General features: G+C 47.9%; 1 protein-coding gene across 1 annotated transcript in view; it reads left to right on the forward strand.

Annotated features, from left to right (window-relative positions):
- LOC142257043 (NXPE family member 1-like) overlaps nt 1–20,939 on the forward strand; it is a 266,013-nt gene extending 245,074 nt beyond the window's left edge. The window contains exon 5 of the mRNA XM_075329096.1: nt 20,404–20,939. Within this exon, the coding sequence (XP_075185211.1) occupies nt 20,404–20,939 (536 nt within the window). The remainder of the gene's footprint in view (nt 1–20,403) is intronic.
- The last annotated feature ends 6,845 nt before the right edge of the window (nt 20,940–27,784 follow it).

The raw sequence follows: 27,784 nt of genomic DNA on the forward strand, positions 1-27,784 counted from the left end.
AAAAAGACCTAGGTCCATCTAGTTCAACCTTCCTCCACCAGTTCTACATTTAGTCACTAAGTCATTTATAACCACAATGTTTTGTGTACTGAGGAAATCATCCAGCCCTTTTTTAAAAGCTGTTATAGTATCTGCCATTACTACCTCTTGTAGTAGTGTATTCCACAGTCTGACCGCTCTAACTGTAAAGAACCCTTTCCTATTTAGGTGTCGGAATCGCTTTTCTTCCACTCGCAGTGAGTGCCCCCTGGTCCTTAGTACTGTCTTTGGAAGAAATAAGTCATGTGCCAGTCCTTTATATTGACCACACATGTATTTATACATATAAATGAGATCTCCTCTGAGACGTCTTTTTTCTAAGCTAAACATATCTAACTTTTTCAACCTGTCATCATATGGGAGGCCTTCCATTCCTTGTAATAGTCTAGTTGCCCGCCTTTGAACTGACTCTAACTTCTGAATGTCCTTTTTAAAATGTGGAGCCCAAAACTGGATCCCGTATTCCAGATGTGGCCTTACAAGTGATTTATAGAGGGGTAACAATACGTTGGGATCACGGGATCTAATCTCTCTTTTTATACACCCTAAAATCTTGTTTGCTTTAGCAGCTGCTGCTTGACATTGAGTGCTGCTGCTCAGCTTATTTGTAATGAGAATACCCAAGTCCTTCTCCTGTTCTGTAGTCCCGAGTTTACTTCCATTTAATGTATATGCAGCTATAGGATTACTCCGTCCTAGGTGCATTACTTTACATTTATCAACATTAAATCTGATTTGCCAAGTATCTGCCCATTCTGACATCTTATCCAGATCTTTTTGTAATATTGTACTATCCAGGTCAGTTTTTAATATCCTACATAGTTTGGTGTCATCGGCAAAGACTGACACTGTACTATCAATCCCATCCACAAGGTCATTAATAAAGAGAGTAAAAAGAATCGGTCCAAGCACAGATCCCTGCGGCACCCCACTGCTGACTATAGCCCATTTAGAGAATGTACCATTTATGACTACTCTTTGTTTCCTATCTTTTAGCCAATTCCTTACCCAGCTGCATATTGTGTCCCCTAGTCCTTGCTTCTGGAGCTTTAGTATAAGGCTATTATGTGGTACAGTATCAAATGCCTTTGTAAAGTCCAAATAAATCACATCAGCTGCATTACCAATATCCAGGTTTGAACTTACCCCCTCATAGAACCCCAACAGGTTGGTTAGACACGACTTATCTTTCATGAATCCATGCTGTTTGTCAGTTATCATATTATTTTCTGCAATATATTTTTGCATGTCATCCCTTAAAATGCCCTCAAAAACTTTGCATACTACTGATGTCAGGCTTACTGGACGGTAGTTGCCTGGATCTACCCTCTTACCTTTCTTAAATATCGGTACCACATCAGCAATCCTCCAATCCTGAGGCACCAACCCTGTTACAAGTGAGTCTAAAAAGATGAGATACAGTGGTCTGTCGATTACGGAGCTCAGTTCCCTCAATATTCGTGGATGAATGCCATCTGGCCCTGGGGATTTGTCAATGTTTAATTTACTCAGACGTAGGCGTACTTCATCTTGTGTTAAATTAATTATATCGGGATATAGTGTAGAGCTACACTATGCATGGCAGAGCTAATGGGTAGACCGACGATAGAAAAAGTGGAGAAAAAATGGAGAAACAGTGGAGAAAAAGTGGAGAAAAGGTGGAGAAAAAGTGGAGAAGAAGTGGAGAAGAAGTGGAGAAAAAGTGGAGAAAAAGTGGAGAAAAAATGGAGAAAAAGTGGAGAAAAAGTGGAGAAAAGGTGGAGAAAAGGTGGAGAAAAAGTGGAGAAGAGGTGGAGAAGAAGTGGAGAAAAAGTGGAGAAAAAGTGGAGAAAAAGTGGAGAAAAAGTGGAGAAAAAATGGAGAAAAAGTGGAGAAAAAGTGGAGAAAAGGTGGAGAAAAGGTGGAGAAAAAGTGGAGAAGAAGTGGAGAAAAAGTGGAGAAAAAGTGGAGAAGAAGTGGAGAAGAAGTGGAGAAAAAGTGGAGAAAAAGTGGAGAAGAAGTGGAGAAGAAGTGGAGAAAAAGTGGAGAAAAAGTGGAGAAAAAGTGGAGAAAAAGTGGAGAAAAAGTGGAGAAAAAGTGGAGAAAAAGTGGAGAAAAAGTGGAGAAAAAGTGGAGAAAAAGTGGAGAAGAAGTGGAGAAGAAGTGGAGAAAAAGTGGAGAAAAAGTGGAGAAGAAGTGGAGAAGAAGTGGAGAAGAAGTGGAGAAAAAGTGGAGAAAAAGTGGAGAAAAAGTGGAGAAAAAGTGGAGAAAAAGTGGAGAAAAAGTGGAGAAAAAGTGGAGAAAAAGTGGAGAAAAAGTGGAGAAAAAGTGGAGAAAAAGTGGAGAAAAAGTGGAGAAAAAGTGGAGAAAAAGTGGAGAAAAAGTGGAGAAAAAGTGGAGAAGAAGTGGAGAAGAAGTGGAGAAAAAGTGGAGAAAAAGTGGAGAAGAAGTGGAGAAGAAGTGGAGAAGAAGTGGAGAAAAAGTGGAGAAAAAGTGGAGAAAAAGTGGAGAAAAAGTGGAGAAAAAGTGGAGAAAAAGTGGAGAAAAAGTGGAGAAAAAGTGGAGAAAAAGTGGAGAAAAAGTGGAGAAAAAGTGGAGAAAATGTGGAGAAAATGTGGAGAAAAAGTGGAGAAAAAATGGAGAAAAAGTGGAGAAAAAGTGGAGAAAAAATGTAGAAAAAGTGGAGAAAAAGTGGAGAAAAAATGGAGAAAAAGTGGAGAAAAAGTGGAGAAAAAGTGGAGAAGAAGTGGAGAAGAAGTGGAGAAGAAGTGTTTGTTCATGCCAGATGGGAGATAAATAATTTTTTACCGGCGCTGTCATTAACTGTAATGTGATCATCGGTGTACGGTGTATATCTGTGATCACGTGAGCGGGGACCGGAAAAAACGTCCTGAATCATGGTCTCCAGGGTCTCAGCTAGCCCTGAAACCCCGGAGATTTTCTGACGCCGGGGGGCGCTATTCACTTATTTCTGCCTGCTGTTTATAAACGGCAGATCAGAATAAGGCTACAGTAACACGACTGATCCATTTTTGCGGTCTGCAAAAAACTGTCCGTTTTTTTTCACGGGTGCATCCGTGTGGCATCCGTTTCCGTTCCGTAGACGGTCCGTATGTCATCTGTTTGTCATCCGTGTGCCTTCCGTTTTTTTGTGTACTGCAAAAAAACTGAAGGAGGGTAAATGCATAAATTTACCCAGGATCCATAGCTTCATCCTACATGAGGCGGTCACATGTTCACTCCAGTGCCATTTTGTACTGCTTTTCACAGCGTAGAGCGCTCTGGTGATTTTCTTGTGCTTGTACACTTCATATCAGTCTTTTCTGTCATTATAATGGCAGAAAGACACATAATGTCCCACTCTCCTGCATTTTGTAATTTTGCACCCTTTGGTGCCTTTCATGTGGCACTAAGGGGTGCTTAGCTTTGTATTTAGCCAAAAAAATGAAAAAAAAAAATGACGTAGGGTTCCCCCTAGTTTTGTAGCCAGCTAGGGTAAAGCAGACGGCTGCAGCCTGCAGACCACAGCTGGCAACCTCACCTTGGCTGGTAATCCAAAACTGAGGGCACCCCACACTGATATTTTAAATTAAATAAATAATTAAAAAAAAAAACACGTAGGGGTCCCCCCAAAATTGGATCACCAGCCAAGGTAAAGCAGACAGCTGGGGTCTGATATTCTCAGACTAGGGAGGTCCATGGTTATTGGACTCTCCCCAGCCTAAAAATAGCAGGCCGCAGCCGCCCCAGAAGTGGCACATCCATTAGATGCGCCAATCCTGGTGCTTCGCCCCAGCTCATCCTGCGCCCTGGTGCGGTGGCAAACGGGGTAATATATGGGGTTAATACCAGATGTGTAATGTCACCTGGCATCAAGCCCTGGGGTTGGTGAGGTCAGGCGTCTATCAGATACCCGACATCACCAACCCAGTCAGTAATAAAAAAAAATAGACAACAAACACATTTTTATTTGAAAAAACACTCCCCAAAACATTCCCTCTTTAACCAATTTATTAGAAAGAAAAACAAATCCAGGTCTGGTGTAATCCAAGGGGTTGCCATGACGATCCACACTGTCCCAGTCAATGAAGAGCAGGATGTTCCCCATTGGCTGGGAGAGCAATGCAGTGACCTGAGCTAACATCAATGGGTCAGCCCAGGTCACTGCAGGGGATGACAAGTGCTGCTGTCAGCGAGGTACATTACCTGCGCTGATCTCCAGCACACTGACAGCACCTGTCACTGAGTTCAATGACCGCTGCCTTCACAGCCAAGTATCGCGAGAGGCCCGTGACGTCACCGCTAGTCAGTCTCGGGTCGGAAGCGAGAGAAGGTGATGTGACAAGCGGCGGCCATGGAGGACAGTGACAGCGCTGAGGTCGGGATTAGAGATGAGCGAACCGGTCGCGGTTCGGCTCGAGGTCGGTTCGCCGAACGGAGCTCCCGTTCGAGTTCGGTTCGTCGAACGTTCGACGAACCGAACTCGAACTGCAAAGGAAACAATGGCAGGCATTCACAAACACATAAAACACCTAGAAAACACCCTCAAAGGTGTCCAAAAGGTGACAAACAAGTCACAACACAACACAAACACATGGGAAAGTGACAAGGACATATACTCATGTGAAAACAAAACAGCGCTACGAGGAAAAAGAGGACGAGACACAGATATAGGCATGGCATGCCCTTCTAAAATCATGTAAAACACCGCAAGGTGACTCTAAGCGGAGTCTCCCTTTTTTCCAAAAATTGGGCCACACAGACACCCCTTCAGTGGCAGCACTTGTGCCCCAGTTGTACACTTCACAGCTAGATTTGCATCAAGCACATTCAAAAATACGCCATACTTAACCGTCCCCAGGATGACACCGGGGTAGGTAGCAAAGTCTTTCCTGATCCCAGCTCTGTTCACCTTGGATCATTTTTAAAAAACACAGCAAGCAAGGGTTACTCCAAGCGGAGTCTCCCTTTTTTTCCAAAAATTGGGCTACACACACACCCACCCATTCAGTGGCAGCACTTGTGCCCTAGTTGTACACTTCACAGCTAGATTTGCATCAAGCACATTCAAAAATACGCCATAATTAACCGTCCCCAGGATGACACTGGGGTAGGTAGCAAAATCTTTGCTGAACCATGACTTGTTCATCTTGGCTTCTTTTAAAAACAATGTAAGCAAGGGTTACTCCAAGCGGAGTCTCCCTTTTTTTCCAAAAATTGTGCCCCACACACACCCACCCATTCAGTGGCAGCACTTGTGCCCTAGTTGTACACTTCACAGCTAGAATTGTATCAAGCACATTCAAAAATACGCCATACTTAATCGTCCCCAGGATGATACCGGGGTAGGTAGCAAAGTCTTTGCTGAACCATGACTTGTTCATCTTGGCTTCTTTTAAAAACAATGTAAGCAATGGTTACTCCAAGCGGAGTCTCCCTTTTTTTCCAAAAATTGTGCCCCACACACACCCACCCATTCAGTGGCAGCACTTGTGCCCTAGTTGTACACTTCACAGCTAGATTTGCATCAAGCACATTCCAAATCCACAAGCATTTACTCTCCCCAGGATGACACAGGGGTAGTAAATTCCTGGTGGATCCATGACTTGTTCATTTTGATGAACGTTAGTCTGTCCACATTGTCACTGGACAGACGCGTGCGCTTATCTGTCAGCACACACCCAGCAGCACTGAAGACACATTCAGAGACAACGCTGGCAGCTGGACACGACAAAATCTCCAAGGCGTAACTGGAGAGCTCTGGCCATTTTTCTAGATTTGAAGCACAAAATGAGCAAGGCTCCATTTGCAAAGTCATGGCATCGATGTTCATTTGGAGATACTCCTGTATCGTCCTCTCCAGCCGTTGACTATGTGTCAGATTTGTTGTCTCTGGTGGCCTTGCAAAGGAGGGTCTAAAAAAATTATGAAAAGATTCCATAAAATTGCTGTTACCAGCACCAGATACAGTCCTACTGGTACGGGTAGACTGTTGAAGATGACGAGACCGTCCCATGTTTGTCAAGTTACAACTGGGAGATTCACTCCCTGCACCTGCACGGTTGTTTGGTGGAAAAGCCGAGCTAAGATCGAGTAACAGCTTTTGCTGATACTCCTGCATACGTGCGTCTCTTTCTATGGCTGGAATTATGTCACAAAATTTGGACTTGTACCGGGGATCTAATAGTGTGGCAATCCAGTAGTCATCATCACTTCTAATTTTGACAATACGAGGGTCATGTTGGAGGTAGTGCAACAAGAAGGCACTCATGTGTCTTGCGCAGCCATGCGGACCAAGTCCACGCTGTGTTTGTGGCATAGAGGTGCTAACAGTTCTTTCTTCCTCTGACATCTCCCCCCAACCTCTTTCAACTGAAATTTGACCAAGGTCTCCCTCATCCGCTGAGTCTTCCACGTCCATGGACAGTTCGTCCTCCATTTCTTCATGTTCTCCTGCACCTTCCTCAACATTTCGCCTGCTACTATGCGCCCTTGTTGATCCCTGTCCCCCATGGTCCCATGCCTGCTGCGTTGGTGATGATGAACGTCTGGACCTTGGTGATGTTGTTGTCCCTTGCGCATATAAATCCTCCTGTAGTTCCTCCCCTTCCTGTTGTCCCACCCCCTGACTCTGAATAGTGTTTAGCGTGTGCTCCAGCATGTAAATGACTGGAATTGTCATGCTGATAATGGCATTGTCTGCGATAAACATATTCGTCGCCATGTCGAAACTGTGCAGAAGGGTGCATAGGTCCTTGATCTGAGACCACTCCATCAGGGTGATCTGCCCCACCTCTGCATCTCGTTGGCCCAGGCTATACGTCATGACGTATTGCACCAGGGCGCGGCGGTGCTGCCACAGTCGCTGTAACATGTGGAGAGTCGAATTCCAGCGTGTCGCCACATCGCATTTCAGGCGATGAACCGGCAGGCCGAAAGACTTCTGGAGCAATGCAAGTCGCTCAGCTGCGGCGGTTGAACGGCGGAAGTGAGCAGACAGTTTTCGTGCCCTGGTCAGAAGGCCATCTAGGCCGGGATAGTGTGTTAAAAATTGCTGGACAACAAGGTTCAACACGTGAGCCATACAAGGCACGTGTGTCACCTTGCCCAGGCGAAGGGCCGCACCCAGGTTTGCAGCATTGTCGCACACGGCCTTACCAGGCTGCAGGTTGAGTGGAGACAACCATTTATTAAACTCGGACCGCAGAGCTGACCACAACTCCTCAGCTGTGTGACTCCTATTACCAAGACATGTCAAGCTAAAGACCGCCTGATGCCGTTGCGCTCTGCTGCCAGCATAGTAATGAGGGGTGCGTGATTCCTTCTGTGCAGTGAGAACGCTGGTGGCCTGACCAGGCAGGCTTGGGACGGAGGTGGAGGACCCAGATGAGGTGGAGGAGGCAGAAGCAGTGGCGGAACTTGGACAGACAGAGGATTGACACACAAGTCGTGGGGACGGCAAGACTTGTGCAGCAGACCCTTTACCATCTATCACCATAGTTACCCAGTGCCCAGTCAGCGACATGTAACGTCCCTGTCCATGCTTACTGGTCCAAGTATCGGTGGTGAAATGCACCCGTTGACACACAGAGTTTCTCAAGGAAGCGGTGATGTTGTGTGCGACATGCTGGTGTAGCGCGGGCACACCTTTCTTAGAGAAGTAGTGGCGACTGGGCATCTGGTACTGGGGCACTGCGATGGATATAAGGTCTCTAAAATCCTGTGTGTCCACTAGGTGGAAAGGCAGCATTTCGGTAGCCAAGAGCTTACAGAGGGATAGAGTCAACCTCTTAGCTTTGTCATGGGTCACAGGAAATGGCCTTTTATTTGACCACATCTGAGGGACAGAGATCTGGCTGCTGTGTGTAGATGGTGTTGAGTAGGGTGTCCCTGTAAAAATGCAGGTTTGTGAGGAAAGTGCAGACGGAGACATGATGTTGCCTTCATCCAACGTTGGTGCTATCGATGTCTGAGAGAGCTGTACTCACTCACTTGTTTCCCCTTCCAAACCAACTGACGACCTACCAAGCAAACTGCCTGTTGCGGTTACAGTGGTGGAAGTTGTGCGTGGAAAACCAGGTGTGACAGCTGTCCCCACAGTCCTAGAAGATAAAGAGCGCGCGGATGCACTGGAAGGGGCAGGCCGTGGATGGTTCGCTCCGCTAGGCCGCATTGCAGCACGGTGAGCTTCCCACTGGGACATATGATATTTATTCATGTGACGATTCATGGAAGAAGTTGTCAAACTGCTGAGGTTTTGACCTCTACTAACAGAATCACGACAAATTTTACACATCACATAATTTGGGCGATCTTTTTCTATGTCAAAAAAGGACCAGGCTAGGCAAGGTTTAGAGGGCATGCGACCTGCTGAGCCCCCCCGACTAGTGCTCAGAGGCAGAGTGGTGGCTGATGATGCAGTTGTAGACGTGCTACCAGTGCTCCGACTTTGTCCAGGAAGGCGCAAGGTAACTTCGTCGTCGGTTGCATCCTCCTCCACCGCCTCTGTTGACCTCCTCGAGTGCCTGACTGGGGGTTGACAGTAGATGGGATCTAGAACTTCATCATCAATTGTTGTGTTTGCACTCCCCTCCCCCTCATACCGAGCCTCTTCTTGCCCTGACCGAATATTTAAGTTGTCATCCCAATCTGGTATCTGCGTCTCATCGTCATCAGTATGTTCCTCATTGTCTATAACCACAGGTGTTACAGTTTGTGACAAAGGGTCAACATTATGCTCAGAAACTTGGTCCTCACGGCCTGAATAAGAGTCACAAAGGTTCTGGGCATCACTGCAGACCATTTCCTGGTCTGTACTCACTGTAGCTTGGGAGCAGACCTCTGATTCCCAGGCTATAGTGTGACTGAACAGCTCTGCAGACTCAGCCATCTCAGTTCCACCATACTGTGCAGGGCTGATGGAGACTTCAGAGCTGGGAGAAAGCAAGTTTGATTGGGATGACAACTCAGAGGACTGCTGTTTTTTGGATGCGGTACTTGAAGTGGCTGAGAGGGCACTTGTTGGACCACTTGAGATCCATTCAAGCAATTTTCCTTTTTTGGCCATCATCTACCTTTGTTCCTGTTGTTCGTGTCCGTAAAAAAGGGAGCACATCATATTGTCCACGGTAAGTAGTAGACATCTTACTTTTGCTGGTAGATGGGCTATCTTCAGCAGATGATAATGGAGCTTTTCCACCTTCCCCACGGACAAACCCTTTTTTTCCTTTTCCACCACGCCTCTTCCCCTTTCCACCAGCATCTGTCATTTTGCCACTCATGTTGATTGCAACAAGATTGTGCACTGAAAATGTGGTAGTAAAAATTGAGAGGTGGTGTAGATTGCAGCGGTGGTCTAGCTTTATTAACAGCAGAATAATAAAGAATAAATATCCCTGACAATGCTACTACGGCCCTTAAACTGGCAGCATAAATTGCTAGTATAATAGCTTAGTAACAATGAGTTTGAGTGTGCAATGCAGGCAGACGTGCTGCAAATATCTGTGCACTACTGGGACTATACAGAAGTCCAATAGCCACGTTTAGGATGCCACTAGGTTCACTCAGTGTTTGCTAGTATAATGGCTTAGTTATAATGAGTTTGAGTGTGCAATGCAGGCAGACGTGCTGCAAATATCTGTGCACTAGTGGGACTATACAGAAGTCCAATAGCCACGTTTAGGATGCCACTAAGTTCACTCAGTGTTTGCTAGTATAATGGCTTAGTTATAATGAGTTTGAGTGTGCAATGCAGCCAGACGTGCTGCAAATATCTGAGCACTACTGGGACTATACAGAAGTCCAATAGCCACGTTTAGGATGCCACTAAGTTCACTCAGTGTTTGCTAGTATAATGGCTTAGTTATAATGAGTTTGAGTGTGCAATGCAAGCAGACATGCTGCAAATATCTTTGCACTACTGGGACTATACAGAAGTCCAATAGCCACGTTTAGGATGCCACTAGGTTCACTCAGTGTTTGCTAGTATAACGGCTTAGTTATAATGAGTTTGAGTGTGCAATGCAGGCAGACGTACTGCAAATATCTTTGCACTACTGGGACTATACAGAAGTCCAATTGCCACGTTTAGGATGCCACTAAGTTCACTCAGTGTTTGCTAGTATAATGGCTTAGTTATAATGAGTTTGAGTGTGCAATGCAGGCAGACGTGCTGCAAATATCTTTGCACTACTGAGACTATACAAAAGTCCAATAGCCACGTTTAGGATGCCACTAGGTTCATTCAGTGTTTGCTAGTATAATGGCTTAGTTATAATGGGTTTGAGTGTGCAATGCAAGCAGACATGCTGCAAATATCTTTGCACTACTGGGACTATACAGAAGTCCAATAGCCACGTTTAGGATGCCACTAAGTTCACTCAGTGTTTGCTAGTATAATGGCTTAGTTATAATGAGTTTGAGTGTGCAATGCAGCCAGACGTGCTGCAAATATCTGTGCACTACTGGGACTATACAGAAGTCCAATAGCCACGTTTAGGATGCCACTAAGTTCACTCAGTGTTTGCTAGTATAATGGCTTAGTTATAATGAGTTTGAGTGTGCAATGCAGCCAGACGTGCTGCAAATATCTGTGCACTACTGGGACTATGCAGAAGTCCAATAACCACGTTTAGGATGCCACTAAGTTCACTCAGTGTTTGCTAGTATAATGGCTTAGTTATAATAAGTTGGAGTGTGCAATGCAGACAGACGTGCTGCAAATATCTTTGCACTAGTGGGACTATACAGAAGTCCAATAGTTACGTTTAGGATGCCACTAAGTTCACTCAGTGTTTGCTAGTATAATGGCTTAGTAACAATGAGTTGGAGTGTGCAATGCAGGCAGACGTGCTGCAAATATCTGTGCACTACTCGGACTATACAGAAGTCCAATAGCCACGTTTAGGATGCCACTAAGTTCACTCAGTGTTTGCTAGTATAATGGCTTAGTAACAATGAGTTGGAGTGTGCAAAGGGCAGGAGGGTACAGTGGCAGGGTTGTGGGTCTCTGGGTAGAGGAAAGGAAGCCTGCCTTTCTATCCCTCCTAATGGGGAAATGCAGCGAGGAAATCCCTGACCTTAGCTACACAGACGCTGTCATCTTGTGTAGCTTTTAAACTCTGTTTTCAGGACCTGTCACCTATGGCTCTGACCCTGCCGGTATGAGCCCTTAAAAGGACTGATAGAAAGTGCTATCCCTAAGCTGTCCAGCGCTGTGTATGGAGCGTAATACAGCTGTATCGGCGATAGGAGCTGCACCAGTGATGTCTGACACCAAGGACGCAGAAGAGATAATGGCGTCCGGATGGGCAGATACTCGTTTTTATAATGCAGGGACATGTGACATGGACATCCTATCACACATGCCGTTGCTTCTCTGGCTAAAAGTCCACTTAGCTGTGTGTGTGCCTGGGATTGGCTGACATGCTGGCCCTCCCCACTACACGCGCGCGCTTAGGGAAGGAAGACAAGGAAAAAAAAAAAAATTATACATACAGCCATTATACATACAGCAGTGATCTGAATGCGCTGTTCCCGCACACTATACACTGAAATGTCATAATAGTGTGAGTCACAGAGTGACTTACACTATTACAGCGGAAAGCCAGCTAGGAATTAGCTGTTTTTTTTGCTGGTAGAACCGTTCTCGAGCGTATCTAGAACTATCGAGCTTTGCAAAAAGCTCGAGTTCTAGTTCGATCTAGAACAGCCCCCAAAATCATTCGAGCCGCGAACTGGATAACCACGAACCACGAACCGCGCTCAACTCTAGTCGGGATGGCGGGACTTCATCACCGCAGGTAAGCCGAGCGGGACCATGTGTGCAGAGTGTGTGTGCAGAGTGTGTGTGCAGAGTGTGTGTGTGTGTGTGTGTGTGTGTGTACGTGTGTACATGCCGCGGGCAGGAGGGGGCGGAGCGAGCTGAGCGGGGAAGTGTGGGCTTCCTGCACGTAACTAGGATAAACATCGGGTTACTAACCAAAGCGCTTTGCTTGGATACCCGATGTTTATCTTGGTTACCAGCTTCTGGCAGGCTGCCAGCGATGGCTCCTGCACACTGTAGCTGTAAAAAGCCCTGCTTTTTGCTGCTAGAACCGTTCTCGAGCGTATCTAGAGCTATCGAGCTTTTAGCAAAAAGCTTGAGTTCTAGTTCGATCTAGAACAGCCCCCAAAATCACTCGAACCGCGAACTGGAGAACCGCGAACCGCGCTCAACTCTAGTCACAATGCCAAGTTAATTCCGAATGTGTAAACCTGCTAAATCTGCAGGGGGTTGAATACTACTTGTAGGCACTGTATATGTTAAAAGACTGTTTGGTGGACTTCCTTGTGTTATGCTGCCACCTACTGTCAAAACAGAGAACAGCGGGCAAAAGCCCCTGCTGATCCGAGTGACTTGGTACAGTCCGGAACAGGGGGAGGAGGGGTCTACATGTGGCTGTTTGGGCAGAGAGGAGTGTGCTCGGCTGTGCTGTAAAATAGATGGCCGCAGTCTGTCCTGTTTACCGAGGTCCAAGTACCTGGGAGGGTTGCGTGGTGTCTCCCCAAGACACAGATCCAAGAAAGGCTGGATGTGGAGCGAGGAGCCAGACAAAACGGGCAAATTACAGATCCGGGACAAAGACTGAACTTTACAGGTGTCTGCCGGCGGAACACGGGCCCAACGGTGATGAGGTACCCCACGCTGAAACCTGCAGTTAAGTGTGCACACTACTTTTAGTTAGAGACAGATAGAAAAAGACTCTGCACTGTGTTATACGAGTAAGGTAACAAGAACCCTGCGTTTTTCTGCTTAATAAGGATTTTTGTGTTTTTCTTTTGGGAGTACAATCTGAGGCTTCCCACCCTTGACAAGCTATTCAAAGTAGTTGTATGTATATTACATTATATCTACTGCTGTGCACATTCCCGCTTTTCTCCCCTTCCTTTCCCGCACTTTTCCTTCACCTGTGTTGTGCAATACGTTATTAAATTTGCATTGATTAACCCCGTGGTTCCGTGCAGTCCTTGCGTATCCCGTTACCTGCAGGTTATTACATTTGGCGTAGTCGGCAGGATACGCAGGCTGGTACGGAACAATGGATGGACAGGGGGGTGTCGCTGATGGAGGTGTTCTAATGCAACCTGATGGGGGAATACCAGCAAGGCAACTGTCCCTGGGGGCTATGCTGACCCATATACCAAAATTTACTGGCAACAATGTACCTCTCCATGACTGGGCGCAGAGAGTGAGGGGCATGTTGAGAGTAGCAGGAGTAACCGCAGAAAATCAAGGGGAGATATTGTTCATTGCCCTTGAAGGCCATGCTCAAGAGACTATTTTATTGCGCCCTGAGAGTGAACAAAAGACGTTAGAGCAGGTGGTGAAGATTCTTGAGAGAGTGTATGGTGGGAAACCAGAAGCAGGAGATTTACAGGCGCAACTGTTCTACAGGCTGCAGGGTGAAGAAGAAAGTCTGCCACAGTATGCAAATGCACTCCAGAGAATAATGAGACAAATGCTTACAGCAGAGCCAGAGCTAGCACAAACCCCCGGTTATGCTGACCGTACCGTACGAGATCAATTCCTCCGTGGGTTACATAACCCCAAGATCAAAGGTGCCCTCCATGAACGGCTCAGGGTAGAAAAAAAACTAACTTTCCAGGAAATATTGGAAGAAGCAATTTCCCGCGCACAAACTTAAAATTGCGACCCGCAGAACGCCTGGGGAGAAGTTTGTATGCATAAGGTAGTCCCGAGTGAGAGAAACCGAGAACCGAGCCGACTTGAGGCTAAAGTGGATCGGTTACAAGAGACTGTTACTGCTCTACAAGAGTTGCTGAAGAATATGCAAGCCCCGGCGTCAGAAGTAAGAACGACAGCACCGCAGCCAAATGCCCGCATGCATACCTATCAAGAAGAGAGGGGACAGATCGAACAGAGACGATCGAGACCCGCTGGAGATTACCAGTGTTGGAACTGTGGAAATCGGAACCTTTTATTCCGACACTGTCCGGAGAGGAAAACGTCTCAAGAAAGACCGCCGTTAAACTAGTGCCTCCCTCCATGGATGGGCACATGGCGGGAAGACCAACTGAGCTTAGAGAAAACCAACGCCCTGAAGATATAGCAGCCAGCACGCCGACAATCACAGCCGAATTTGAAGGGAAAGAAGTAAGATGCCTGATGGATACTGGGTCCCAAGTGACCACCATGCCAGAACAGTTCTTCTACCAACATTTTGGACAAACTGTATCCATTGACAAAATGGCACATATCAAACTGAGGGCTGCAAACAATCTTCCCATTCTGGATGAACATACGTGCCTGTGGCCAGAACTTAGGCAAAAAAGGGATTGGGTTAACAGAGGGCCGGTTCGACAGAGAGGTGCCGGCTATCGTGGGCATGAACGTCCTGAAAGAATTAGACCAGTTGCTCTTCAACAAGGGGGGCTGTGATTACTGGAAGATGACAGTTGCTAACAGGCCCGCCCAAAAGGTCTTCCAACACCTTATCTGTGCCAGAGGACTGTGGAGGAATGGTGGGAGCCGCTACCCAGTGGGGAGGGTTCGAGCCCCAAGACAGACAACAATTACTCTACCTCCAAATCGTGAGACAGTCCTCACCTTGCCAGTCGGGGCCCACCGTACACTCGAGGGGATGGAGGTGTTGGTGGAGCCTTACTGTGGTGAAGAGAACGGAGACGAACTGTTGGTGGCTCGCACTTTAGCAACAGTAAGAAATAGAAGAGTCCCTTCCGTTGCGTGAACACCGGGGAACAGGCCTACACCTTGACCTCGGGAGTTGTTCTGGCCCATGTCTACCTGGCGCCTGAAGAGGTGGCGACGGCAGAATCGATTGAATTGCAGCCCATGGCAGGGGAAGCCTGGACTTGGGCTGTTTCTATGGAACAGTCGCGTCATCTTAGGGCAGATGGGAGTGAACCTGAGCCCCTTCGCTTTGGAGCAAGCCCAAGCCATAGAAGACTTTATTTGGGAGAATCAAGCCACGTTCTCCTGTCACGCAGAAGATTTCGGCTGTACTGACAAGATTCAGCACGAAATACCCATGGGAGATGCCTCACCGATCAGGGAAAGGTACAGACAAATACCCCCAAAGTACTACCAAGAGGTAAAAGAGCTTTTGGCGCAAATGCTGAAGAGCAGGGTGGTAACAGAAAGTCAGAGTCCATGGGCTGCCCCAATCGTGCTGGTCAAGAAAAAGGATGGGTCTACCCAATTCTGTGTTGACTACCGCAAGCTTAATGGATGTACGGTTCGTGATTCCTACCCTCTGCCCCGGATAGAGGAGTCCCTGTCGGCGCTGGGAAAGGCATGTTACTTCTCCTCCCTCGATCTGGCCAGCGGATATTGGCAGGTCCCTGTGGCAGAGAAAGACAAGGCCAAGACCGCATTTATTGTACCCATGGGACTCTTCGAGTTCAATCGCATGCTGTTTGGACTAAATAATGCCCCAGGAACTTTTCAGCGCCTCATGGAAAGTTGCCTTGGAGACATGAACTTCCAGGCAACGTTGATTTACCTGGACGACATAGTAGTGTATTCTGCAACCTTCGAGAAACATCTAGAAAACCTGGGCCAAGTGTTTCAGTGGCTACAGGCTCATGGGCTTAAACTGAAACAAAAAAAATGCCGGATCTTTCAGGAAGAGATTGAATATCTCGGACACAAGGTGTCGGAAGCCGGCGTACAGCCCTCCGATGGGAAAGTGAGAGCAGTGCTACAATGGCCCACACCCAGCACAGTGCGGGAGGTTCGAGCTTTCCTGGGGCTAGCCAGTTATTACCGTTGATTTATCAAAGATTTCGTGAAGGAGGCAGAACCTTTGCACGAATTGCTCCGAGGGACTGCGAAAGGACCAAAAGCACAGAAAATTTGCTGGGGACCAAGACAAGCAGAAGCCTTACACCGATTGAAAGAGGCCTTGGTTAGCGCCCCTGTGCTTGCCTATGCAGACTATAACCTCCCCTTTCGGTTGTATACAGACGCGAGCCTCTACGGCCTGGGTGCAGTACTAGCCCAGGTACAGAATGGTACAGAATGGGTGATTGCATATAGAAGTTGGATGTTGCGAGAAGCCGAGCGCAACCCCGAGAATTACAGTTCCTTTCGGCTGGAGTTACTGGCACTAGTATGGGCAATAACCGAAAGGTTCTCGGAATATCTCACGGGAGCTCAAATTGAAGTGTATAAGGATAATAACCCCCTGGCTCACATCTCCACCGCCAAACTGGGAGCAATGGAACAGAGGTGGCTGGCACGACTCTCCAGATACAATTATCATGTGCAGTACCGCTCTAAGCATGAAAATCAGAATGCAGATGCCCTTTCTCGTGTTACCACCGAAGCCCCAGTGGGGGAGAGAGATGAATAGTTGGAGGAAGACGAAATTCCAGACTTCAGTAAATTCACCGCTCAAGTGGTAGAGGCTCGTATGCTGGAAATTACGTCGGGCACGACATCATACCTGCTTGGCCAAACCAGAGAGGAATGGGTGAAAATCTAGTCATCTGACCCAGAACTGCTTCAAGTGAAAGAGTGGGTGATCTAGCAGCGCAAGCCTAGAAAGGAAATACGGGCCACGCTGTCGCACGTGGCCCTCCAGATTCTCAGCCAGTGGGATAAGCTGTCGGTGCAAGAAGGGATGCTGTATCGGAAGGTGCACCTAGCTACGGAGTTGGAAGTACGGTGGCAAGTAGTGATACCCCAGAAGATGGCAGTACCATTGGCCCGAGAGGCGCATGAGAAGGGAGCCCATTTCGGACTGGACAAGACTTACCAGTGGTTGCAAAAAATAGTATACTGTCCTCAGATGCTTCGTGCCATTCCTACGAGTTAAGTAAGGCTCCCCCACAGCAAGCACCAGTACAGACTATTGTAACCAAAGAGCCGTTGGAAGTACTCATAATCGATTATCTGAAGATTGGCCACTCCCACCGGGGCTATCAGTTCTGCCTTGTGATGACAGATCACTTCTCCAAATTTGCGGTGGTGACGCCCACCAGAGATCAGACGGCTGAATCAGCTGCTCGAGCCATCAGTGATGATTTTATCCGGGTGTACGGCTGCCCCAAATGAATACATTCCGACCAAGGGGCTTGCTTTCAGGGCGGTGTCATGAGAGAGCTGCAAAGGATTTACGGAATGCAGAAGTCTAGGACTACGCCTTATCATCCACAGGGCAATGGAGCCTGCGAGAGATTTAACCGGACCCTCCTACAAATGCTACACACATTGGAGGATGATCGTCAGAATCACTGGCCTGGCTATCTCGCAGAACTCATGTGGGCGTACAATAATCGTGTCCACTCCACCACTGGGTACACCCCATACGTGCTACTGTTTGAAAGAGCTGGAAGAGGCATTGAAGAGCTGAACCTAGCTCCCCCCGAGATCAGTGAAGGTCAGAGCGTAGGTTCCTGGGTTGACTGTCACCGACGACGGCTGGAGACTATCCATCGAATTGTCACCAAGTGGCTGCAAGAAAAGACACACCCGCAGTGGAAACCTGTGTGTGAAACCCCGTTCTTGCCAGGAGACAGAGTACTAGTTGCAGAGAAACACCCGAGACACAAGCTGAGCGAGCGCTGGAAAAAAGAGCCGTACATTGTGATCAGAAAAATCTCGCCCCATGGATCAGTATACGAAGTGAGAGGCGAGCAAAGAGGCGGCACCCTCATCCTGCATCGTAATATGCTGAGGCCCTGCTATTCAGAAGACAGGACCAGACAAAGTACCTCGGAGACGGTGCCCGTGCCCGTCCCTGTTACCCTCGAAGAGGTCTCTGACGATGAAGAATGATGGCAGGCCCCGACCAACCCAGCAGACTGGGAGAGATCCACACCACCATCCATTCAAGACACAGGTGCCACCCCTGCAGAGCAGGAGTCCCCAATCTCCAGCGATGGGGACGAGAATACTGTACTCCCTTATACGGCGCTGATATCTGGTGACTTAGCCGTAGTGCCACGCCGGACTGAGCGGGCTAATGCTAGTATACCCCTGATCGGTACTTGACAGATGAATTTGTGTGTTCTGTCACTGGATCCTGTTTTAATACATTGGCTCCCAAGCAACAGGTTGTGAAGCAGGGCAGGAGTTTCCACCGTGTGCCCTTGTGCAGAGTGCCTCAGGAGTGTATCGGCCGGGATGGCCGAGGTTAAAGAGGGGGGGAAATGTAAGACCTGTTAACATTTATATATATGGGTTAAAAGACTGGTGGACTTCCTTGTGTTATGCTGCCACCTGCTGTCAAAACAGAGAACAGCGGGCAAAAGCCCCTGCTGATCCAAGTGACTTGGTACAGTCCGGAACAGGAGGAGGAGGGGTCTACGTGTGGCTGTTTGGGCAGAGAGGAGTGTGCTCGGCTGTGCTGTAAAATAGAAGGCTGCAGTCTGGCCTGTTTACCGAGATCCAAGTACCTGGGAGGGTTGCGTGGCGTCTCCCCAAGACACAGATCCAAGAAAGGCTGGATGTGGAGCGAGGAGCCAGACAGCACGGGCAAATTACAGATCCGGGACAAAGACTGAACTTTACAGGTGTCTGCCGGCGGAACACGGTCCCAACGGTGATGAGATACCCCACGCTGAAACCTGCAATTAAGTGTGCAAACTACTTTTAGTTAGGGACAGATAAGAAAAGACTCTGCACTGTGTTATACGAGTAAGGTAACAAGGACCCTGCGTTTTTTTGCTCAATAAGGATTTTTGTGTTTTGCTTTTGGGAGTACAATCTGAGGCTTCCCACCCTTGACAAGCTATTCAAAGTAGTTGTATGTATATTACATTATATCTACTGCTGTGCACCTTCCCGCTTTTCTCCCCTTCCTTTCCCGCACTTTTCCTCCACCTGTGTTGTGCAATACGTTATTAAATTTGCATTGATTAACCCCGTGGTTCCGTGCAGTCCTTGCGTATCCCGTTACCTGTAGGTTATTACACGCGCACGATCACGCCCCCTTTCTTAAAGAGCTGGCGTCCCATTACCCGGAAGCAATTCCACAGGTCACCTGTTACCCTAAAGGTATTTAAGTCTGCTTCCTCTGACAGGAGATGCCTGAGCAACATTACCTCTAGTGTGTTGCTAGTTCTCAGGTCCCTGTATGTTACTGTCAAGTCTTTGTACCAGTCTTGTGTATCTAATCTCTATGCCTGAACTATCACCGCTGTGCTGTCACATCTGAGCCTTCACCGCTGTACCGCTACATCTAAGCCTTCACTGCTGTGCTGCTATCTCCATGCTGCTGCAATTGAGTATTCCAAAATCGGACATTAAGAGACTATCTCTACAGGTCCCTAGCTGGCGTGCATTTAGGACTTCCGTCGGTGCACCACACAATCCCTGTATAGGGGGAGTCTGGTGCATGGTCCAGTGGGTCCACCCCTGGATGCTCGCTGCCCCTCCCCTGACTGTAACACAATATCTTTTTTCTAAATAAATGCTTCAGATTCCCGGGATACACACTGAGCAGCATGGGTGAGCCACTTTAAATGTAAATGACAGGGAATGGCACTAGCAAGTCTATATGGCAGATCACCAGCTCAATCACAAATCCAACTACGAGCTTTTTAACTGCAACTTCTATACTGTACACAACAAGAGCTGAAAATTAGGCTCTGTTGGGGAAACTTGAAAAACAGGGTGTAACATAGTGTGGGCTGTGCCTTAGGCAAAAAACATTTTAATGCATGTCCTAATACTACCAAGGATTAGTGTACATTTCTCTGCCCACGTTTCCTCCTACTACTACTCCACTTTGTCTACCTCATTCTCTTTCGGTCAGCGTATTTATTTAAATAATAAAAAAAAAAAACCCGTTGTGGGCAAGCCTCTATTTTGGATAACCAGCCAAAATGAAGCACACAGCTGGGGCTGCAGCCCACAGCTGTCTACTTTACCTGCAATGGTTATCACAAATAGGCAGGGGACTGCATGTCAAAGTGGCATAATACTCTGATAACATTGTTTCCAGAAGTGACCTATGTTTCAGAGATACATCCAGGCATTTTCTGCATGCTGTTCTCATTCAATTTCAATACTTTTCTATCCATTTCAGCATGTTTACAGCAACACCAGACATTCTGGGAGGATCCACCGGAAAATGATTTGAGTTTCCCCTTCACTTGCATTAGATTCGTTATTCATGATGAAGACCTGAATAGTATAAAATATTCAAGATGAATAATCTGAACATTTCATTAGTCGTCCATCACTATTTGTAATCAAAGAAGCACATGAATTCTTAAAGAACCCATTCAGATAAATGGGACAGTCAAAGAATTTTTTGCTACAAAATTGGAACTAATAAATTTATGCTAATATACATTTTTTTTATAATTATATTTTGTAAAACTTTGTCACTAATACCATATCTTTATTTTTAGCATTGACACCATTCAAACACTATGATGACAACTGGGCACGTCAGCTTTTGATCTTGGATGTGAAGAAGAATGTGAAAATATCTTGGAAAAGGCACACGTTCCCATTCCTTACTGGCTCATATCAGTCCTTTAAAGAGGAGCGCACCATTGCCCGTGAAATTGATTTAATCGGAGGAGACCAGCGAACTGTAATTATAATACATATTGGGATACATTTTAGAGCTTATCCCATTCATTATTTCATCAGGAGACTCTATAATATACGTCGTGCAATAGAGCGCTTATTTATTAGGAGCCCAGAAACGAAAGTGATAATTAAGACTGAGAATACAAGCTCCATATTGATTCATTTTGAAACAATAAGTGATTTTCACGCTTCTCTACATTACTTCATCATGGAAATAGTGTTCAAGGACCTCAATGTTGGCTTTGTTAATGGCTGGGATATGACCAATGCGTTTGATACAAATGAAATTCATCCTCCTGAAAAAGTTATTGAGAATGAGGTTAGAATGTTAATGACATATATCTGTTAAACAAATCCTCTAGTTTGAAGCATATATATTTATCCTTCTACCCAACAGCTTAAAAAATAGATTTGAAATTTGACATTTTTTGTGCCCCAATGGATTATTAGTCACCCTTCTTATAACACTGAATGACACATTTGGATAAAACTGTTTTATTATTTGTTATCCAGCTCCTCTAGACACATTTATGGTGAAAAATCATTAAACCGTATTTTTGACAACATAGGATAAAGAAAAAAAAAGACCATTCAATGATTGTGACAATAGTTACAACAGTTTCAGGGTTGTGACACAGAATGGGAAGTAAGGGGTGCTTCACACACAGCGAGCTCGCTGCCGAGATCGCTGCTGAGTCACGCTTTTTGTGACGCAGCAGTGACCTCATTAGCGATCTCGCTGTGTGTGACACTGAGCAGCGATCTGGCCCCTGCTGCGAGATCGCTGCTCGTTACACACAGCCCTGGTTCGTTTTCTTCAAAGGCGCTCTCCCGCTGTGACACACAGATCGCTGTGTGTGACAGCGAGAGAGCGACAAATGAAGCGAGCAGGGAGCAGGAGCCGGCGTCTGGCAGCTGCGGAGGCTGGTAACTAAGATAAACATCGGGTAACCAAGGTGGTTACCCGATATTTACCTTAGTTACCAGCCTCCGCAGCTCTCACGCTGCCTGTGCTGCCGGCTCCGGCTCTCTGCACATGTAGCTGCTGTACACATCGGGTTAATTAACCCGATGTGTACTGTAGCTAGGAGAGCAAGGAGCCAGCGCTCAGTGTGCGCGGCTCCCTGCTCCCTGCACACACAGCTAAGCGGTGTGTGCTGGTAACTAATGTAAACATCGGGTAACCATACCCGATGTTTACGTTAGTTACCAGTGTCCGCAGCTTCCAGACGCTGGCTCCGTGCAAGCGCAGCGTCGCTTGCACGTCGCTGCTGGCTGGGGGCTGTTCACTGGTCGCTGGTGAGATCTGCCTGTTTGACAGCTCACCAGCGACCATGAAGCGATGCAGCAGCGATCCTGACCAGGTCAGATCGCTGGTCGGATCGCTGCTGCATCGCTAAAGTGTGAAGGTACCCTTAGTCACTATTTACAGGGATAGGGGTGGCACAGTGGTCAGACAATCCAGGGTCAGTTCCAGGAGAGGTCGCGGCACCAAAGGAGAAGACAGAGACATGGTCAAATGTGGTCCAAGGCCAGGTATTCCAGGAGAGCGCTTCAAGGATCAAGGGATAAGATAGAGGCTTAAACAGGTCACAGTCCAGGGATCAAAAAAACAGGAGAAAGCTAACAGGCACAGGGAGAATGCAAAGGGGTAAACAAAGGTCAGTTCAGGTTAGTACAAGAGCTCAGAATGAACACAGAAGTACAGACCACACAGCGGTTCAGACAATGTATGACTGGCAGCGAACTGGGGAAAACTGATCAGTTAAGAAGCATAGTAATGACTGGAAGTAGATACACCTGATTGATCCAATCCTTCCCAGAACCAGCATGTAGAATAACTCTGACATAACCAGACTGACTACTCAGCCACACCCAGGTACCAGAAACTGCAACATACTAAAAAGGCTAAGATGTGCTGCTTGGAGGATCGTGACAGTACTCCTTTTTCACAAGTTTCCCAGGAAACCTCTAATGAAAGGCCCTGACCAACCAATCAGCCCTCACAAAATGGGAATGAACCCAGGAGCTCTCTTCAGGTCATATCCCTTCCAATGAACCAGGTATTTGTAACTTCCTGGATGTGGATTCACTGGGCCGTGCACCTGACTCCCCCAGAGAGGCAACCCGGAGCTAACCACTATACTGTCCGGTCACCCCGCCAGAGGGCCTAAATGCACAGTAGCCGGAACACGGGAGGTACGAAGTCCAGGTCCTATAGAAGTCTGCAGAAGTCCAAAGGGAGCCGTAGGCAGGACGGATGACTGGAACTCAGGTTCAGGTGCCGAGTAGAGACAACAGGCAGGATCCGGATCCAGATGAGATGTGCAGAGCGAGGTAACCAGGGACCGGTGACAGGATCAAACTGACGGATGATGGCGGAAACCACAGCAGACAGTCACGGAACACTTCCTGGAGAACTCCGCAATCCGGACAATGTCAAGGCGGCAGACAGGCTCTGAGGAAGAGACAGAGTTAGTCTTGGAGACAAAGTACAAAGCGACCTGAGCACCTAGCTATGGGAACACGTTGATCAGGCGCCGCCCCCCTGGAAAGGGAAGTCTTATATACTCTGCACCTGTATCAGCCATATCATGTTTCAGGAGTGTTGGGCCTATAAGACAAGGTGAGTGAGCGCGGCCCCGCCTTATACACATGCCAGAAGCCTAGGAGCCAGAGGCAAACACAGGAGGCCGGGGACAGGACACAGGGGAGCACGAGCGGGAGCGGCGGTCGCGATCGGTGGGCATATGGACCGGGTCAGTGGGTAAGGAGAGGTGCCGTGATGGTGAGACCGGATCAGCGGGTAAGGAGCGGTACAGGGACACTGGGAGCGTGACAGTATTGAAGGGCTATACATACCCTCCAAGAATCCATTATCCTTTGCACTTTAAACTTCAGGCTTCTATCAACAGAAACAGGAGGAGGCGGTGATGAGAGAGACAAAGCAAAGGGAACAAATTCTTTCAACAAAGACCTGTGGGAAAATATTTAGAATTCAAAAAAACCTGATGGAGTTTTAGTCTGAATGCCACCAAATTGAACACCTCCAGAATCTCATATGTCCCAATGAATTTAGAACTCAACTAAGGGGGACTTAAAACGTTGCGACATCGCTGCCGATATATTGTCGGGGTCACGTCGTTAGTGACGCACATCCGGCGCCGGTAGCGACATCGCAACCTGTACATCCTAGGTGCGACGATGAACGAGCACAGAAGCGTACAATATCGCTGATCTGTGTAACGTTCATTTCCATAATGTCGGTTCGACTGCAGGTACGATGTTGTTTGTCGTTCCTGCAGCTCCACACATCGCTGTGTGTAAACTCGCAGGAGCGACAAACATCTCCTTACCTGCGTCCCGACGGCATTGCGGAAGGGAGAAGGTGGGCGGGATGTATTCTATTGGCCGGCCGATTAGTGACGTCGCGGTGACGTCGCTATGACACCGAACGCACCTCCCCCTTGAAGGAGGGATTGTTTGGCAGTCAGTGCGACGTCGCCGAGCAGGTATGTGCGTGTGAAGCTGCCGTAGTGATTATGTTCGCTACGGCAGCAATCACCACATATCGCATGTGCGACGGGGGTGGGTGCTATAGCGCTGGACATCGCTAGCAACTGCTAGCGATGTCACAACGTGTAAAGCCCGCCTTAATTAAGGGCACCTTCAATTTAATATTCCTAAAAGATAGCCAAACCTTTTCTCCCACCTTGAAGATGGGACCTAATGAGCATTTCTTATCGGACTTCAATTTCTGCTGAAGTTGACCCACCCCAATACTTTTTTGAACAACACACAAATTACATAACAAACAATGCACCTGTAGTCCACGCCCAAATCAGTATAAATCACAAAGTACGTATGTGACTCGCCCACCCCAGGGCTATAGGACACTCGGTGCCGGGCCAGACTAGTCCGGGGGACGTCAGTGGTGGCTGGGCCCGACTCCGTACCCTGGTGGGGTCAATTAATATGGCTGGTGACTTGGGGGTGATTAAAGTTTATATTATTCGTGATGCCACCTGTGGTTTGCGGCTATTAAGCCGCCGCTGCTGTATGGGGCCTCCGGGGCTGGTGGAATGGCAGCTTGGATGGTCCTGCTCCCCACAGGTGGAGAGGTGCCCCGGGGCAACAGTTGGTGCTTATAAGTGTAGATGTAGTGCTGGCGGAATAACTAAGGCAACTCCAGAGGGTGCAATTTCAAGCTGTTTACTCACAGTTTCTGGCTGGTGCACACTGGTGCCGTTGGACTGCTGGAACCCACTGTCAGGGACCTCCGCCGATCCTGGGTAGATCTGGGGGCAAAAGCCGGTGCACCCCTCTATGTGTTCCTTTCTTCAGCTGACTCCTTAAGCCTTGCCCTTGTTGGCTGAACCTGGCTCGGCCTCCACTACAGCCTCCGGGTTAGGGGCTTGCCTGTCGGTAGTTTTACCCCCTTTCCAGAGGTTATGCTGTGGGCTGTGGCCCGGGGAGTTTGCAACTTCCCTGGGCCTCGGTTTTTACTTTTGGAGTTGACTTCTCCTCCTCCAGTTTCTAGGGACCGTCCCCTGGGTGCAGCTTGATCCCTCCACCGAATCTTATTGTGGAACAGGCCATTAGCCTGAAAGCTGTCTGTGGCCCTAGAATCCCTTCTGTTCTACTTGGTGTCACCTGGACCTACTGGGCCCCAGGGTCTTCACCAGGAAGCGTCGCTTTCTTCTCCTTGCTCCTGACTCACTAGAGCTCTTTCCTACTGCCTCTCCTTCTCCTCTGCCTCCCGCAGACCTCCTCACACTCCTTCCTTCTCTCTCCAGACGACTCCTCACTTCATCTCTCTCTCTCTGCCTCCTGCAGACTGCCTAAACTCTGACCTTCCTTACTACTCTGCTCTCGGGTCGCTTCTCCCACCCCTCCAGTTGCTAAGCTACCACCCTATGGGAGCAGGAATGGGTCTTACGGCCCCTCCCAGCATGCAGCATGGGAGGGTTGCTGCCACTGTCCCTGGTCCCTGTGTGTACCTAACAATGGTGTAGTGCAAATTTGCCTATGGACCGACGTTCACCCCTTTCCTTACCAAGGATGGGACATCACACCGCTGGCTGGGATGCAATGTTCCTGTGGCGACGGAAGCCTCAGGGGCGCCACATATGATTTATCAATTTATTACCCATAATATAAATTACCTATCATCTTTAGCGACCATATGTGTTCCAGCAACATGCATTTTACCCCAATCCAATAAATTTATCAGCTGGTTACAAGAAGAAGGACCTGGTCCCCCACACTGTCTTACAGTAATATCAAGGAGGGAAGGCCTGGAGTATCCAACCACACCCCCAAATCTTATAGAACTTCTTCAATATATTTCTTTTAAGGTATACTCCCCTCTCCAGTCGAAGTATAGTGTTAACTCTCTCCCCAAGATCCCCGATGGCTGGAGGAGCCGGATCCAACCAGTGGTAAGCCAACAGTTTCCTGGCCTGATATAAGAGATGCATAATACCGACCATCACAGGTGAATAGAGATGAGCCAGCCCCCCTAGTGTTCGAGTTCGGTTTGGTTCGTTGAATGGCGGGTGTGCTCGTCAAACGTTCGTCGAACGTTCGACGAACACATTTGAACCCCATTGAAAACAATGGAAGGCAAACACAAACACATAAAAACACATTAGATAACACAAAAACAAAGGTTCAGCTTACCAGCGTTGAAGCCACATGACAAATCAGGAGGTGCACGGATTGATCCAGATGAGCCAGTTCTGGTATGAAGTACGTATACACAGAGTAAACTCATTCTACGGTGTCCAAAAGTGAAACTACTCAGAAGTCCTTATAGGGCAAGGACATGTGACATACACAGCCAATGACACATGCCCTTGCTTGTGTGCAAAAAATGCACTTTGCTGTGTGTGTGTGTGATTGGCTGACAGTCTGCACCGCCCCATTGTATGCGCAATTAGGAAAAAAAAAAAATGGAGCCATTACTTCAGGAACCCCTGACAACCCCCCCCCCCCCCCCCGCACACTATACACTGAATTTGGATATTATTATTAACATTGCACACATTGCATCGTGTCCATGCGTATAATTCTGCAGCTATTTGGCAGCACTTGTGAATGTATTGTGACTGCAGAATTGATGCTGAATGTATGCTCTGCCGTTCAGCTCGGCTCCATGCCCGCTGACAGCAGACACAGACAGTCGCACAATGAGAATGAACTCGGACGAACTTCACCCGACTTCATTGTCATCCTGCGGCTCTGTCTGTGTTGCAGCCTGATTTGCGGTCACTGGTGAAGGACGCACAGGTGACTGCAAATCCCCTGAGTGAGCTGCGCTCAGCGGTGCCGTCACTGCAGTTACCAGCCTCCATCATCCCAGCACACACCGGCCTCCATCATCCCCACACACACCGTTGTGGCACCCCTGACCTGATCAGGCACCACTGAGTACTGCACCCATGCTGGGACAGTGCTTCTAGGTAATTAAAAAGGCCAGAATGAGGCGTGTACGCACAGACATATAGCAACCAGGTCTCCCACACCTTTAGATGGGACCCTTGGGTAGCCTCTGGAAGAAGCTAGCGTTCAAATCTTGTCAAGGGGTGTAGTGGAGGGGCTGGAAGATAAAGCTGTAGAGGCTGTCAGGAAAGAGATGGAGTGAGCCAGTCTGTTAGTGGAGCGCAGCAGTTGCTAGGAGACGCAGGCGCGCGCACACGCTAGTCAGACCCTGCACCTGAAATAGCCGTTAGCGGGGGAGAACGGTTACCAGTGAGTCAGTCAGAAAGACGCTGAGGGAGTCAGTCGGTCAAGTACGGGGACGCTTGGTGACTAGGCACGCACGGAGAACAGGTCCCTAGAGTAGACGTCCATTTATTGATCGGCTAAACCTGCCGCTAAGGAGACCAGAGGTACCTCACCAACCATATAGAGTTCGAGCCTCAGCAGCAACAAGGGGACCTATAAGGAGATAGAGCCAGAAGCCATCTCACCTGGTCCACGCTGACGACAAATGGGCCAAAAGGGGAGAAAAGGCAGTAGCGACTTCCCTGGATAGACCCCACAGTACTCCCAGTCAGGGGTTATCCGAACAAAGAAGCGCTAGGAAGGTGAGTTAATGGTTACCCTCAGAGCAGCCTGAAGGAGTTCCTGGTTCCACCTGGTCTAATCTCAGCATCGCCCAGGTACCTCACAGAACATCTAAAAGTGAGT

Source organism: Anomaloglossus baeobatrachus, chromosome 11, assembly GCF_048569485.1.
Source record: "Anomaloglossus baeobatrachus isolate aAnoBae1 chromosome 11, aAnoBae1.hap1, whole genome shotgun sequence".
Lineage (NCBI taxonomy): Eukaryota > Metazoa > Chordata > Amphibia > Anura > Aromobatidae > Anomaloglossus > Anomaloglossus baeobatrachus.